This window comes from Macadamia integrifolia, chromosome 6 (assembly GCF_013358625.1).
Source record: "Macadamia integrifolia cultivar HAES 741 chromosome 6, SCU_Mint_v3, whole genome shotgun sequence".
In the NCBI taxonomy this organism is placed as follows: Eukaryota; Viridiplantae; Streptophyta; class Magnoliopsida; order Proteales; family Proteaceae; genus Macadamia; species Macadamia integrifolia.
The window spans coordinates 11,237,331-11,255,052 of record NC_056562.1 but is presented as its reverse complement, the minus strand read 5'-3'; the positions used below and the strand labels follow the sequence as shown (position 1 = coordinate 11,255,052).

Here is a 17,722-nt window from a genome sequence, read left to right as displayed (position 1 = left end):
TTTTTTTTTTTTTTTTTTTTGTTGTTGAAACATTGGATGGTACAGCGGGATGGAGTGGATCCAAATTCTCTTACTGTCTGCAGCACTTGGGAATTGATTTCAGTTGAGTTGCACATTTGACTTGTATAATTTTAATTTTTCATGTCAAGTGAGACTTACATTAGATTACAATAGTTATAGCGTAAATAAGTAAACTCAAATCAAATGAAATGCATAGGTGAGGGTAAAAATGTAATCTCATAACAACCACCGCCCCCCCCCCCTTTTTTCCATTGCCCACTTATTTAGAATATCATAGGTAGGGGTGCCAATTGGTTGGGCCGGGCCAGGTCGGTCTCAGTCGGACCTAATCGGGCTTGACCACTTGAAAGTCTTGAACTGTGAACGTCCGTTTAAGTAAACGGGCCTAGATTTAGGGGACTTGGTATGGTTTATAATCGGGTCAGTCGGTGGCGGACTTTAATCGGGCCTTAACCGGATTTTAACCGGACTACGGACCTATTTAAGCTTAAACGGGCTTTAAACGTGTCTACCCTAAAATTCCATTCTTAAGTGGGTTGAAATTATGGTCATTTTTTTAAAAAGAAAATATAAGATTAATGACCATTACAACTTATAAAATAAAGCTTAATTAAATCAAATCATTCTACAAAGCAAAAGGTAAGAAAGCTTAACTAGTTTCTAACTAGTAGTGGTACAATAGGAATTTTATGTAGTATTAACTATTAAAGGGGGTCGGGCTAGGTCGAGCTACAACGAGTTGGTTCAAGTCGGGAATATAAACGTGTCGGTTTGGTCAGGCACCCGACTGGCTAGCTACCTATACCGTGAATGCCCGTTTAATTAAACCCAACGTGTTTATTAATCGGGCTGGTCTAGGTTGGGTCATAAACGTGTCAGGCTTGGTCGGGCCTACCGGTGTAGGCTTAGAATTGACAACCCTAATCATAGGTGAATAATTTTGGTTTCACAGGGGGTGGAGCGACATTTCACCACTCCTTTGTGTCTTGGTGCAAATGTCCATATTTTATACTCATTTATTAAAAAGTTTGATTTTTGGTTTTGCTTAAAATATCTTGTACCAAATTGAATTGAACCATTTAACACCCTTAGTCTGGATATGATCAATATTGATAAAGGTCAATATTGACTATTGGTCATTTCCCACTATAGGGTCTGGGAAGAGTCATAATATATGCAGCCTTACCCCACTTGAGGGAGAGACTGTTTCCTAACTCGAACCCATGACCCTGTGACCACTTGGTCATAATGGAGGAACCTTGGTCCACCCTCCCCAATTCACTCTAACAAGGATCCAAATTTACAATTGGTTATTTCTTGCTTGTCAGGGCCGAGAAGGAGTTCCTCTACCAGGTTCTGGGCGAAGTTATCAGGGCAGGGGCAACGACTGTAGGCATTGGTGATACTGTAGGCAATCTCTTACCAACTGAATTTGGAGAATTGATTGCTGACGTCAAAGCCAACACCCCTGGAATAGATAATGTCATCATCTCTACCCATTGTCACAATGATCTTGGCCAAGCTTCTTCTAGCACAATTCTGGTAATTCCTTCACTTCTGCAAATCTTTTTCTGTTCTTCTTAGTTTTTGGAGTAATGGCAGAATGATATTAGCATTTGCTGCTGTTACTGATCCCTTTTTTTTTTAACATATTTGAATCCAGGGAGCATCTGCAGGTGCAAGACAATTAGAAGTAACTATCAATGGCATTGGAGAAAGAGCTGGAAATGCTTCCTTTGAAGAGGTAAGAATTTCTTTAGTTAGGGTCTTAGGACTATTATCAACAGTTGGAGTGTGTTCCTATCAAAGTTGGAGGGCAGGGGGTTGGCAAAGAACTTCATACTGAAATGTGTTATCCTTATATTCTAATGTGAATATCAGAAGGGGATGTATACATTTTCATGAAAAATAAATCAACTGCTTCACGTTCTCCCTATTTTGTTTAAGGTGATTCTCTATTTGCCTTCTATATTTGCCTCTTAGTCTCTCTTAAATACATGGAGGTTGAATCAGAGCACCTGTGTTAGTTTCTTCCTCGAATAGATCTGATTGGAGAGTAATAATTCATGTAGCTGACCGCATTTAGGTGAGATTTTACTGTTTTTGTTGTGTTTGTGTTCTTCCTCTTTTACTTCTACTTTTCCTTTTGCTGTCTTTGATTGGATCCACGTAGCCGAGCCCATTAAGTTGAGAATTGGGATAATGCTGAGTTGTTGTTGTGTTAATTTCTTCCTCCAATTCTAGAAATTTAATACTGGTAACAGCATCTCCAATTATTGTGTCTGCCTTTCCCTATCTTCTTTTAATTTGTAATGATCTAATTTCTTTTCTTGAGAAGTGTAATTCTGATATTTGCTTCATTTGACAGTTCAAGAATGTGGAAATCCCAAAATGCACCTTCTAAAATTATGTCAATAGATCCACTTTGGTGAGGCTACAGATTCCGTTATATTTATAAATGGTTTCCTGTTTCTCTTCCTTAATGTAGGTTGTAATGACGCTGAGATGCCGTGGGGGGAAGCTGGGGGGCCTTTATACCGGGATCAATACCAAACACATTGTTATGACAAGCAACATGGTATTTTTTCAGTTTTATTTTCAGGAACATGGTTCATTTGGTTGAGCCACTGTTTGAAATCTTCTGATCTCTCAACTTTCTCCTCCAGGTAGCTAAGTATACTGGACTCATGGTTCAGCCACACAAGGCTATCGTTGGAGCTAATGCATTTGCTCATGAAAGTGGTGTCCATCAGGTTTGCATATTCCTTATCAATTACCTTCCTAAATTGCTTAGATTTCCTTGGACCACCACCTCTATAAATATCCAAATGCTTTCCAGCTGAAAATCATCTGTTTTTTTTTTTTTTTTTTTTGGTTAACCAAGGTGTCCGGGCCAGCTTACGTGCACCTCTACTAATCCTCGGGGAGACTAGCATAGCAACCCACCGTCATGATCTCCACTTAAATCGTAGATGCACAAATGGAGAATTGAACCTGAGACCGTGTGCCTAATCCACACAATCCCAAGTTCGCCCTAACCATCTGAAAATCATCTGTGGAATATAGGGGGAGGATACTTATTCCTATTTTAAGTAAGGCGTAAGATAATATCCTCAGGGGGCCTACTTTTGTAATTCTAAAACAGGGCTCCTTTCTTTTTAGCTTTTGTATTTTGGTGGAGTTTAACCATGGTTCGAGAACTCGAGCGAAATATGCGAAATTTTGCATGTTTTGCAGGTATCGACCCAGGTCGAAACGAAACCTTAGGGGATTTTAAAAAAATCACCTGTTTCGACCCAGTTTAGATCAGGTTTCCCATGTTTCGACCGAAACATGGGAAATTTCGACCTCCTCTTGTGCATTTTTTCTCCCAACTGTGGGAAACTTGGGAAAACAGTGGAAATTTTTATTTTTTTGCACTTATTTATGCCAAATATTATTTAAGTAAATGCTTTTTATATTTGTTATTTCATTTACTTAATATATTATTCATAAATAAGGAAATACACCCTATTTGAATCCAATAAAAATAGTTTAAAAATAAAATTCCTAAAGGATAAAAAGTCAACCCCCCAGTCTAAGAACAAAAACTGGATTTTGGTTATAGGGGCGATTTTCAACTTTTAAATGCTAGGGTTTTTCTCAATTATGAAAATTTTATAAATCCTATAATGTTAAAACATTGTTAAAACCAAAAGTCTGGTAAAATAATCTTTTTTTTTTGGTATTTCTAAAATTATTTTCATTCAGACGATTTGAACAGCATTCGCGCAGTTTAAAATTAGTTTGACCAGAGCATAACTATGTCATTACAACTCAGATTTAAGTAATCTTAGACTTGTTAGAAAGCTGGTCTTATGTTATACCTAATACAAAAAGTCTCATGTAAAAATAAAAATCATTTGACCAGTCAAACTTATTATAGAACAAGAGCATTTCTCTAAATGTTGATTCTTTACAACTTAATATGACTTAATGTTGATTTTTTTATGATTTGATGTGGCTAAATGTTGATCTTAATGATTTGATGTGGCTTAATGTTGATTTTTAATGATATAAGGTATATATAGCTTACTAAATAATGTTAGAAAAGAAAACATGCGTGCCTTGAAGGTAGTGATTCACTACTTGGATGGAACCGCCTAGACACTCTACTTGAAATTGAGTCACTACTTTCGAGTGTCAAGTAATTGAGTCACTACTGTTCAGTGTTGATAGATAACTGTTGATGATATAATATTTTATCTATTTTGGATCATTTGGATTATGTCTTATGTTTTGATGTAAATTATAGACTATATATAGTCATTATGTAGTAAAGTTTCAGAATTTAAGCCAACAAGTCAACGTAATGATTATCAAACATTTGGTTCATCACACAAGTAAGACTTTATGTGTTTTTTTTTTATGAAACTAATGATGTGAATGTGTTAAAAATGTTTAAAATAGGTTGTGCACAAAAAATTAGACAAAAAAAAAACATTGTTTAGGGGTCAAAACCTAGGTTTCCACCATACCGGAAAAAATTCTCCGGTATCCTAGAAATTTCTCAGGTTTCCATCAAAATTTCGATCGCCCCAGAGGTCGAAACCCGATACCGTGAACCTTGAGTTTAATACTGAATATCCTTGTTTGGTTGACTTTAAAACAAAAGAAACCAACGAGAATCCAATATAAAGAATGTATTGATTGTGGTGGCCTCTGAATTAAAGATCAATGATGCAGCCCATTTCTTCTTTGAAGGGCCAATGTGAGTTCTTTAGTACTATAGTTGCAGAAGTTGACGTTATATCGAAAATGACCGGCTAACATAATAAAGTTGGGTTATTGCAGTCGTGGTTGCAATATTCTATTCCAGTGCAACTCAGAAGTACTTATGATGTAGATTGTCCTTACTAATGTCTAAATAAATCTTCAAGTTATTGACAGAAATATAATGGCACATTTATGTGACAAGAAAATGTAACTCAACTGATCTTTAAGTTCTTTGGTCGATACATAATTCTTGTTTCACAATTCCGCTCTATTTAAGGCCATAGCAGCTGTTAATTCATAAGCACTCATTTCCTTTGTCACCCACCTGAGCTCTGGTCATCTTTGGCCTTACCCTTTTCTTTTACCATTAACCTATTTTCACCATGTTACTGCTTACTGGTGCATTTGTTTGCCTTCACTACCCATGGCTGAATGTTTTCAATCAACTTTTTCTTATCATGTATTTGTACAACTTCTAAGTTCCCTTCAATGTTTTCATTTCTATTTTTTTTCCTGCCTTGTCATGCCATGAATGTTGACATTCCAACAATGCTTAAATGGTTAAGAAATAGAAAAGAATGAAACTGACCATCCTAAGTCATAATTTTTAACGAAAAAAATCCTCTGTCATGGATGCGGCGGTGCCCGAACATCAGATGACCAAGAGGAAAATCGGCCAATTTTTAGACCGGAAGATGGTCCCTGGACTTCGAAATGATTGTTAAATCAAACAAATACGAGCAGGGCTAATCGCATCAATCACAAAACTGTCTCCACCGAACAAATCTTCTCACTTTCCTTTCTGCACTTTGCTTTTTGTTTATAAATATTTTCCATTATTTTTATGTTTTCCTATATAGAAATGAATGTAAGAATGTTAACATAGAAGTACTAATGAAATCATTTCTCGTGAAGATATTGAATATACGAATGTTAAAAATGAAATCAGTATTTTTCTTTTGTAGGATGGAATGCTTAAACATAGAAGTACTTATGAAATCATTTCCCCTGAAGATATTGGGTTATCTCGGTCTAATGAACTTGGTCTTGTCCTTGGAAAACTTAGGTATGGAATTTTGTCCTTGGTAGTTTGATTTTAAGATGCTTGTCGAAGTACCATTATTGATGGAGTTCGGATTACTATAGTTTTTTATTTTTTTGGATTTTTCTACGTTTTTCGGTTAGGAATAGAATTTAAATGACTCTTCATTTTCATTTCTGTTTCTTTCCGTTCTATAACAAATATGTGGGCATAAAATAACAAAACAGATTCTAAAGTGGTACTTCTGTAATCTTTTCACATGCTATTATTCTCTAAATTTTATGAACGGTCGTTTTTTTCTCCTCAAAAACTTGCGACATGACATCTTATTCTTTACTCTCTAATACAGTGGACGCCATGCTTTGAGATCGTATCTTTCTAAGGTGTTTAATCATCCTCTTTGTCCCCTGTATACCACTACTTGTGAGATTCTGAGTAATATAATTTTCTTTTACATTCATTCATAGTTTATTTTCATTTCCTTTTCAGCTTGGTTATGAATTAGATGAGGAGGAACTTAATGATGTCTTTCAGCGTTTCAAAGCAGTAACTGACAAGAAAAAGGTAATGAAAAATTTATCATGTTCTTCAATACATAGTTGTCATGGTGTCTAGGCGACTCAAGGCGTTGTAGGGGCCTGGACACAAAGCGACCTCGGCTTCCAAGGTTGACCACTACAACAAATCTTAGTTTTTTTCTCAACATTAACTATTTTGTGTGATTGAGACAATGCTCTTTTATGGGATGTGATAAACGTCTAGTTCAAATTGTTTATTTCTCTTTAACTTTTGATCTTGAAATAATGTAGAAGTTTGTAGCAAGGAACAACTAGAATGTTGGATGCTCTCTGTTGAGGTTTTAGGAAGGACATAATACTTTTGATAGAAACCTTGTATAAAATGTATCACAAGGAAGCCTGTGTTGGTGTATGATGTCTTGTATTCCGTCACAGTTTAATCCAGGGAGTACTGGTGCAGCACTTAGACAGGCAGGACAGTGGTCCTGCTAGCTGGTTAGTGGGTTGTGCGGGCTGCAAGGGGGGCAAGAGGCCCCCTTGCATAGTAGGGGGTGTAGGGGGGCGTAGCCCCCTGCTCGAATTTTTTATTTGAGGGCAATTGTGTACTTTTCAGATTAGGGTTTTTTTTTGCTATATATTTGTAGCAAGGTTTTCTTTCTCTGTAATGCAAGCAATATTGAGAGGTGTGAGGATGAATGTTGTAACTCTATTCTCCATTGATAGTGAAGTAGGATCTCATCTCACCGGGGACATAGGCAACCTTGTCGAACCTCGTAAAATCCGTGTGCATTGTTTGTTTTGTTTTTTCCATTATTTTTTGCATCGTTTTAGGATTGCATTTCTACAGCCTGTATGTAGTAATATATTGCAGAAAGTAAGGAACGAAGAGGAATAGGAAAATGAAGGGATTATTCACCATGAATGGGGCAGGTTGTCGCCATCAAACTACTATTGAAAGAGTGTGATGCTCCTAATATTAAGCAAAACCATGCCATAACTTATGGCAGAAAGAACCTTGCCGGTCTAGTGTTTCCTATGCTGGTGTTTTGGGCCAATGGAAGGGTGCATGGGAGCATCTTTAGTGCACAAGGGGGGCAAAGTGGTCTTTTCGCACCCGCCTGTGTCTGGACATAGGTAACACCATACTGACAGGGTTCTTTCAAGCTGGCTGGGTCTGATATCATAGACAATTATAGGCTTATACCACTTACTATATTTTTGGTATTGCAGCATCTATCTGACGATGACATTGTAGCATTAGTGTCAGATAAAATCTTCCAGCCACAAGTTTGTTGGTCGCTTGGTGATATACAAGTAATTCATAACCTCTAATTTATTTTTTTATCTACCAGTTAAATTTTAAGTTAGAATTTGTTTGAGCATGGTTTGTTCAGCTCTTGTTGGTTCAATGGTTCAGGTTACATGTGGAACTTTTGGCGTTTCCACTGCAACTGTTAAACTTGTTGATTTTGATGGAGTAGAGCATGTAGCAAGTTCAGTTGGAAAAAGTGTTCTTGATGCATCTTACAAAGCCATTGGCCACATTGTCAAGGTTTGAATAGAATGGTTCTGTTTTATTTTCTCTGGATCTTTTCCATTAAAGTTCGAAGAATGTGATGCAGTTCAATGCTAAGTGAAGTACCTATCACATATTATGTATTAAACACTTGCCTTGAGAAACTCTGCCTTGTGAATTTTGGAAATTTGAAGATAAGAATATGTCTGTTCTACTGTAGCTCATGCTGTGTCGGTTGCTTCCCTGGGAAGATGAAAGGAGAGGGAAAGGTTTCCTTTGCTATACTTTTTGGTTGCACAAGGAAAGACTTCAACTTGCCTTTCCTAGGTATGTCCCACCTTTAGTGTGGGAAATATTTAGGTGGATGGTTTTTTGCTTTCCCTTGGAAGAGAACCAAACAGATGTTCTAAAAATTTTGGAAACAACTTTCCTTTCCCCAATCTTACTGGAGAATCAACCAGTCTCAGTATGTGAGAAATATCAAGACTAAGTTCTTGAAAAAAATTACTTTCCCCTAAAGAATTGATTAGAACAAGGCCATCATGGGGGTTTTAATTGTTTTTGTTTACTTTTGGGATGCTTTCATTTGTCACAACATGGAATGCTTGTATTTTTTCTTTTAGGTTTAATATTGTTAATGTCAGGAATTATTTATGGTTTTTTTTTTATTTAGTATTCTAATATATATATATATATATATATATTAGAATACTACTCCTGGTTTTGTGGCTACCAATACGTGTCAAAATTGGTATATTCACATAACCTTAGTAATTAATGCCTCATTCAAATTCTCTTCAATTGCCTTAGTTGATTCAGGAGCCAATGCCAACTGTCTAAACGAAGGAGCCATTCCAACCCAGTTCTATGAACGAACTACCCAACGCCTTAACACGGCAAATGGATCTGGGTTGAATGTCCAATATAAACTTTCAAATACCCATGTCTGCAACCAAGGCCTCTGCCTACCCTAAACCTTTATCCTCGCAAAAGACCACGGTGGTGGATTCGGTTTATTTCTTTGCAGATTTCTTTTCTTTTGTGTAATCATTTTAGTAATTAAGTTCTTCGACACGATATATACCTTTGGACTCTTGGGAGGAGTGGCAGAAGAGTGTAAGACCACGATAGTGCCCAAGTTATGTTGGAAATACCATCTTAAAACTTAGTTCTAGGAGATTACCCCAAGACTAAGAAATCTCAAATTATGAATCGTCTACCCCGCTCCATGTCGATGAGATTGGCAAGCGAGGCGAGCACAAGTTCTAATGTGCTCAATTATGATGAACAAACCACAAAAATAGACCAACAACTTCAAAGCTGGAATATGCCAAAAATCTCAAGAAATGATATCTATGATTGAGACTGGTTCGGCCTCGAAATAATTAAGACCGTAGAACAAACCATTAATTTCACCCCTCAAACACAAGAAATTCAACTTTTTGATCCAAATACTTTACAAGAATTATACAAAGATCACAAATATAATTATGTCCATATTGGGTTAGTCCAAGTGGCAATCAAACCTCTTCATCGTGAAGGACTCAACACTTCCATGTTGTTAGCCATTCGTGACCAAAGATTCTTTGAGTTCAATGATTCCCTTCTGGGAGGCATTGAAACTAGCCTTTGTTATGGACCTGTCCATTTCAATGTTTACCCAAATATGTCCATAGCTTTAGAAGATCCAAAGATTCTTTGAGTTCAATGATTCCCTCGTAGGTCATGCTCTGATGCATCGACCTCCTTCGACATAGGTAAATGGATTAACCAAACTAGGACACCTCCCCTTGTTTCAAAACTTGCTGGCGTTCAATCCTTGCTGGCGTTCAATCCAGCCAAAATATTGTCTATGGAACTTACGAAACCACTTCTACCGTTCCAGAGACAGTCCCTTCTAAGGCCCCTGATCAGTGGTCTCCTACTTAATCTGAGGTTGAACCATCTCTTAGTGATCCAAAGAATCCCAGAGTTCACATGATTCAAATAGAAACAAATTATCAAATAGACAAACCATTACTTCGAAACGATTTTGAGTCACCCAAAAACAAACACAAACGTGAATGGTTCTTAACAACCTTCAATTTAGAACAACAAGCTCAAATTCAAACAAACTGGTACAATTTTATGACAAACCTTAAAACAAACATTTTCTTCTTTACATATTTTGATATCTATGCCCATAATAACAAAATCCACTATCCCTGGCATAATCAGGTATGTACTCAAACTACTTCTCACAAATCTTGGACCATTTAAGCCGGTCCAACTACAACTGCAATCCATCCCCCGGTGGAAAATATCAAACATAATTACAAAAATAATGAAATAATTGCTTCTCCATTTAAGGTTGCAAAAAAAGATGATCCAAACAGAAGACAAATTGAACAATTAAATTTTACAAACTTAAGTCTTCAAACTATAGGTAATCAACTATCCAGAGTTGAGAACCTAGTCCAACCTAAACCGATAGCCTCTTCGTCTATGACACCGGCTCAGGTTCCAACTTCTCTTCCTTTATTCAAACCTTATAATATTCCCCAAAAATAGCAACTCACTCTTAACAAATCATTTGTCTTAGACCAAATTAATCAACGACTTACCATTCTAAATGTTGTTGAAGCATATTTAGAAAACAGATAATCCACAAACACCTATTCAAAACCAACCCTCAGCTGAACCTTCGGCTGAATCAAACAACAGAGGTGTTCACACCATTATAGGATGCTCTTCGGACTCTTCCTTGAGTTCTGTAGAGGAAGACTTTCCCCAAATTAATCAAATTGGTCAAAGTTCAACCCAACATCCGGTCTTCCCTGACCTCCAAATTGAAGCTAGAGGAACTGCTCCTCAGGCTTCATACCAAAGTGGCATCATCTATGAATGGAACATAGATGGTCTATCTGAACATAATCTCATGAACAAACTCCAAGAAATGACTATGGTTAGCAACACCCATCGTATCAAAAACACACCTGATAGTGCTGTTGCAACCTTGCTTGTTTCTGGCTTTACTGGTCAACTCAAAGGTTGGTGGGATTATGTCCTGATCGATATTCAAAAAACTGAAATCTTAATGGCTGTCCAAATTACACTTGAAGGAATCCCCCTTCTTGATGGAGAAGGTATTCCTATTGAGGATGCTGTTAATACCCTTATTTTCAGCATTGCAAATTACTTCTTAGGAAACCCTTCTCGTCTCAAAGATAGAACAGCTGAACAATTATCAAACCTTAGATGTAAGAAATTACATGATTTCAAATGGTACAAAGACACTTTTCTAACCAAAGTCTTGACTAGACCTGATGCAAACCTTCCCTGTTGGAAAGAAAATTTTCTTATAGGATTACCAACTTTGTTTTCTGAAAAAATCAAACAACGCCTTAGGAAAGAAAATGATGGGATCATTCCTTATGATCAAATGTCTTATGGCCAAATCATTAGTCTAATCCATAAAGAGGGCCTTGCCCTTTGTACTGATATTAGATTAAAGAAACAAATCCATAAAGAAAACAAATTTTACAAACGGGAATTAGGAGGATTTTGCGAACAATTTGGTTTTCCTCCTTTAAGGCCTCCAAACAAACATAAACACAAATCTTCTCGCAAATATTATAAAAAATTTCATAAATCTAAAAAATATGTGTCTCACAAACCTTTTACAATCCCTGAGTTTTATCATAAAACTCCTCCAAAACCCAAATATAACAAATACAGGAAGCCTTTCAAGGCACCTAAAAATTTCAAAGATCCAAAACCTGACAAATCTTCTCAAGGATGTTTCCGATGTGGCAAACCTGGCCATATTGCCAAATTTTGTAGAGTCTCAAACAAAATTAATTTCTTACAAATATCCGAGCAAGATAAAACTCAAATCCTTGCTCTTTTTCAAGAAACTTCTTCATCTTCTTTTGAAGAAGAAAATTACAAACTTAATCAAATACAAGCTTCTGAACATACTTCTTCTAGTTCATCCAATAATGAGAACTTCCAAGCCTATGCTTGTGATCCTTGTATTATTGGTCTCAGCTGTGAAGACTGTGTTCCCAAATCTGTCCGGATGCTTCGTGCATCACCAAATTCAAATATTTTTTATTACATCGATAGTTTGGCAGACCCTGAACAAAAGAGGGTCTGCCTTGAACATCTCAAAAATAATGTTTCTACCCAAAATTCTCCTCAACCTTACAATCTCCACCAAATTATGCAAAAATTCGATAAGATATCAAAACCTATTATTCCTGACCATTCTGGTCGAATCAAATCTCTTGAAACCACCACTGCAACTTTGCAGCATGAGATAAAACATACCAAACAACAATTAGCCTTCTTAAATCGGTAACAAAACCAACAAGCTTCAACTTCAAACAGTGAACCATTAACTAATCCTTTTGCAAATCAAGAACTTAATGAACCAAACCCTACTACTCCTGGTTTTGTGGCTACCATTACGTGTCAAAATTGATATATTCACATAACCTTAGTAATTAATGCCTCATTCAAATTCTCTTCAATTGCCTTAGTTGATTCAGGAGTCAATGCCAACTATCTAAACGAAGGAGCCATTCCAACCCAGTTCTATAAACGAACTACCTAACGCCTTAACACGGCTAATGGATATGGGTTGAATGTCCAATATAAACTTTCAAATACCAATGTCTGCAACCAAGGCCTCTGCCTACCCCAAACCTTTATCCTCGCAAAAGACCTTGACCAAACCATAATCCTTGGCTAACCATTCTTAGAAAAAATAAAACCTTTCAAAATTACCCAAGATGGTATTACAACAAAATTCCAAGGTCAAAAAATTGCATTCCCCTTTCTACAGGCTCAAAACTCTATAAACCAAAGCCTCAACAAAATTAAACAAATAAATTTTCTTAAACCAGAATTCCTTCACCAACGGATTTCTGTCCAACTTAAAAATCCCAAAACCATCTATCAGATTAATCAAATTAAATCAAAATTCGAGTCCAACCTTTGTTCTGACTTCCCTGTTGCCTTTTGGCATCGTAGACAGCATATGGTTTCCCTTCCATACGCTTCAGGGTTTTCAGATCTTCAAATACCAACCAAAGCTCGACCAGCCCAAATGAACCAAACTCTTCTTGAAACATGCAAAGAAGAGATTAATGACCTCCTAACTAAAAATCTCATTCGGCCTAGTACTTCTCCTTGGAGTTGTACAGCCTTTTATGTTAATAAGGCTGCCGAAATCGAACGACGAACTCCTAGGTTAGTTGTTAATTACAAACCATTAAATGACGCCCTCCAATGGGTCAGGTACCCAATTCCAAATCAAAAGGACCTTTTACAAAGAATTTACCAAGCAAAAATCTTCTCAAAATTCGATATGAAATCTGGTTTTTGGCAGATTCAGATTCATGAAAAGGATAGGTACAAGACTGCCTTTACCACTCCCTTTGGCCTTTATGAATGGAATGTTATGCCATTTGGCCTAAACAACGCCCCAAATGAATTTTCGAAGATTATGAATGATATCTTCAATTCTCAGGGACAATTCATTATTATCTATATTGATGATGTTCTGGTCTTCTCAAATTTAATTGAGCAACACTTCAAACATTTGAGAATATTTTACCAAATTATCAAATCAAATGGTTTAGTCCTTTCCAAAAGAAAAATGGATTTTTTTCTCACCAAAGTTAGATTCCTTAGACATATGATTGAAAAGGGTACTCTTACCCCCATCGATCGTGCCATTACTTTTGGAGAAAAATTCCCTGATCAAATTCACGATAAAACCCAACTACAAAGATTTTTAGGAAGTTTAAATTACGTTCGTGATTTTCTTTCCCAAATTAGCAAAATAGCCAAACCCTTATACATTCGGCTTAAAAAGAAACCAACACCCTGGTCTACGACCCAAACCTCAGCTGTACAAGCTATTAAAAAATTAGTCAAAGAAATCCCCTGTTTATTCATCCCTAACCCTGAGGCTTTTAAGATAGTCGAAACCGGCCTCAGATATTGGGTACGGAGGAATTCTCAAACAGAAATTTCCAAATGATAATAAAGAACAATTAGTCCAATTTACTTCTGGAATCTGGAATTCTGCCCAGAAGAATTATAGTACCATCAAAAGAGAAATTTTATCGATTGTTCTTTGCATACAAAAATTTCAAAATGCATTATTAAATAAATCATTTTTAGTTCGTGTTGATTGTAGCGCAGCTAAATATGTTTTACAAAATGATGTTTCAAATCTTGCATCAAAACAATTCTTTGCCCGATGGTAAGCTTTAATATCAATTTTTGAATTTCAAATAGAATATATTAAAGGAGAATCCAATTCTGTCCCTGACTTCCTTACTCATGAATTCCTACAGGGCCAGACTCTTCAAATCAACCTTATCAAGATGTCTCCCCCTAAGGAGTCCACCTCCTCAAATTCTATTGTCAAAACCAAATCTAGCTATGGTGCCTCCGCAGCCTCTGCAGCACCATCCAACCAAATTGTTACTCGAAGTCAATCCCAGTTGGCCTCTGCAAATAAACCCTATTCCCATGCTATGGTCATTTTCTCAGCCGTTGGTCCCCTTCAAACCACAAATAAGGCAAACTCTAGCCTACAAACCACTCAAGCCAAACCTCTCCAAACAGCCCAAGGTTCTAAACTCAAAAGCCAATACCATGAAAAATCATGCAAAGAAGATCTCTTCACCATCGAAGAACTCCTGTTCAAATATGCCGACTCACCTATCATGATGACACAACAAATTTTCTATAAAGGATGGCATCACCATTCCACCTCTCCTTCTAAAAATCAAGAGTTCTACGAATATATCCTCGTAGAAACTGACTCTGTCAGATTCAAACTCAACTATGACAAAAATGACCAAACATTGGTTACACATACAACTGTAACCATATGCAAAATTCTCACACTCCAAGATTGGGGCAATCATCCCCTTAATACAAGGAGTTTTTCAAATACCTTTACCCCACAAAATTTTACATATTTTGATTACCAGGACGCCTGGTTTAAAGCCTTCTGCTTTCAAAACAGAATTAACCGCCACTCTTGGTTCTTCTGTTTTGAGTACAGATTCAATAACCAAACTCCCCTCTGATTTCCTAAATGGTGGGATCAATATGGTCCTATGATTGACATCCTACCACCACAAATCCAAGATTCCTTCCAAATATTTTGTCAAAATACAACCCTCCAACCTCACCAACCTGACCTCCTTCGGTTCTTTCTCCATTGCCGATTGACATGGATACTTTTCTAGGAATATCAAATTTATGATTACCAGTCACCTGACTGGATTGCCCCAGTTCTTTGCCGGACCTTCAATGTCAAATGGTGGGATAACTGTGACGTCTCCAAATGTGAAAGGACGTCTCTCATCAAAAGCCTCACAGGTCTCAAACCTGTTCCAACAATTCACAGTACATCAAAATCAAGTATCAAAAGTGAGAAGGAAGCCCTCCTTGCCCGATTGGCTGAACTCGGTTCTGATTCAAACAACGAAGGCTCTAGTGATGGTGCCTACAACCTCAACTCCCTCAAAGGATCAATGTCAATCCATGAACAATGCTATGGCCAAGATCCATATGAAGATGACCCTGACTTTGAACTTGCCTGTTCCAAGGCATCTTCCTCCATCAAGTTCAAAGAAGTAACCTCACGAAGATCTCGTCGGGCTACAAAATCAAAGTCTTCCTCGACCAAACCCTAATTTGGTCCTTAACGTCTGCTAGGATGGTTATAAACTAGCCGACCGGTGTAGTCGTAAAAACCACACCTAGTCAAATAACCTCGAACGACCTATTAAGGAAAGGAGGTACTGTTACTGTCCCAGGTCAAAGGACAGTCTGGCCAAAATCCGGCTCAAACAAATAGGATTCAAACCCCTTGATCAAACCAATACGGAGAACAGTGTCCTTGACACGTGGAATGCCGTGGTAAGATCATTGAAGATTCCAAATCAATTGTCGACAGCAACTCTATCAAAGATTCTAAATCATTTGTCGACAGCAACTCCAACTTTCGGCGTCAATAGTTCTCCCAACTGTCGGCAGTAACTGTTCACTTCAAAAGAAGATTCCAGTGTACAGTTCCCGAATAGTATCAAATTTGGTACAGTACCAAATGAAATCCAAATAATGTCCAAACCCACATATAACACAAATGAGCCTCCTTACATTATAAAAGGAGCATCTCCCCATTACCAAAGAGAGGGGAAAAGATTCTCCAACTTGTAAGCTTAGGACTTAGAGAAAGAGAGAAGCTCCGAAGCAAGCTTTGTCTTCTCAAGTTCTTCCAATATCTCCAAAGTATTCCGCCGAACCTCCAAGTGCTCCTGGACTTCAACAACAGGCTCCGATCATCTCAAGTCTGATCGTCCTCGAAAGGTTAGCCACCTACAGCTCAAAGACTCATCTGACCAAAACAACCTTCTTCTTCTTAAACCTTCCAACCCAAGCCGACCCAAAGACTCAAGAACTTTGGATCAAAATCTCCAAATATTGTATACTTTAATTTCTCAAATTATATTCCAAAGTATTTTCTTTGATTGCATTATTAGCTTTCTGCATCTGCATCTGCATATAGCAGCTTCTTGTTCTATCCTCAGAGCAAAGCCTACAGTCGTGCCTCTTGATTCTGAGAAATAGATCTAGTTAAGCAGCTTTTCTTTTCTGCAATTCCGTATCCTTTGTTTTGAGTTTATGATTGTATTTGTTCATTTTAATTTCAAGCACGAATTAGTTCTTAGTAAGGTATTGCATTTATCTTAATGTAAGTCTCCTTACTGGATCGGAGTAAGGTATTGCACCTATCTCGTCCTGATTACCATACAGAACCAGGAGATCCCTATTTTCCTGGATTTTGGTATATCTCGATCATGTAATCTGGATATATATATTAGAATATTAGTAAGTTTTGATTTAAATAACTTTAACTTCTCTCTTACCATTGTGGGACTAAACCAGAGTGACTAAAAGCAATGTCCGAAGAACAAAAATTTCAGGTTCAATGAAGTAGCATTCAGTGTAAATAAATATAAAGAAAGAGGCAAAAGATAAATTCAGAATCTCAAATACATTAAACACTTCATATTAGATGAGCTAGACAAAGGATTGACAATCCAGGAAGAACGACCTATTCAACTGAGTAGATTGACCCACTTATGTAGCATACTGCATACTAGATTTTTCTCGTTTGATAGCAGTACAGACAATCTGAAGAATCCAATACTAGATTTTAAAACATTTCGTTATAATGTTTGCTTCCTATTAGATCTCTCTCTCTCTCTCTCTCTCTCCCACACACACACTAATTTAAGGCATTTATAAACTATTATGCATCAAAGAATTCATAGTACATATGTCACACCCCGTTCACACTGAACCGGAGCGGTGACCGAGTTAACACCGGTTAACCCAAACCTGCCAGGATCATCAGATACTGTATTCCACCACAGCATACGCACACTAACATAAGTTCATCAGATCAGCGGAAGACTAAGTTTTACCTGTGAATAAATCCCATATACTTGATACCCAAATGGTGATACAATAATTATATATATTTGGGCCCGAAGGCATGATATATACACAAAAAGAATAAAGTTCAAATATCAAGTATATACAGGAATCATCAAAACCATCAGAGTACACAGCTCGGCTCGGTATCAAGGCTGGAGCTCAGCTCGGCATCAAGGGTTGTGCCCAGCTCGGCATCACAAGGAAGAGCTCAGCTCGGCCTCAGAAGTGGAGCTCAGCACGGCCTCAGAACTGCTGTCCCGCAGCACAGCTCTCGTACGAGCAGTCTACGCCGTGCTCAAACTCCTCAGGGGTCCACCAGTCCTCTTCAGGAAACTCGACTATGGGACCCACCCC

General features: G+C 37.4%; 1 protein-coding gene across 2 annotated transcripts in view; it reads left to right on the top strand.

Moving 5' to 3' along the window:
• LOC122082591 (2-isopropylmalate synthase A-like) overlaps nt 1–17,722 on the top strand; it is a 28,940-nt gene that overhangs the window by 1,201 nt on the left and 10,017 nt on the right. Inside the window, exons 2-10 of one of the 2 annotated variants that reach the window (XM_042650262.1) lie at nt 1,350–1,563; nt 1,685–1,765; nt 2,510–2,599; nt 2,688–2,774; nt 5,742–5,842; nt 6,168–6,201; nt 6,308–6,382; nt 7,567–7,650; nt 7,754–7,888. In XM_042650262.1, coding sequence (XP_042506196.1) covers nt 1,350–1,563; nt 1,685–1,765; nt 2,510–2,599; nt 2,688–2,774; nt 5,742–5,842; nt 6,168–6,201; nt 6,308–6,382; nt 7,567–7,650; nt 7,754–7,888 — 901 coding nt within the window. Of the gene's footprint in view, nt 1–1,349; nt 1,564–1,684; nt 1,766–2,509; nt 2,600–2,687; nt 2,775–5,741; nt 5,843–6,167; nt 6,202–6,307; nt 6,383–7,566; nt 7,651–7,753; nt 7,895–17,722 lie in introns of those variants that run through there. The other variant, XM_042650263.1, reaches the window with a different exon arrangement.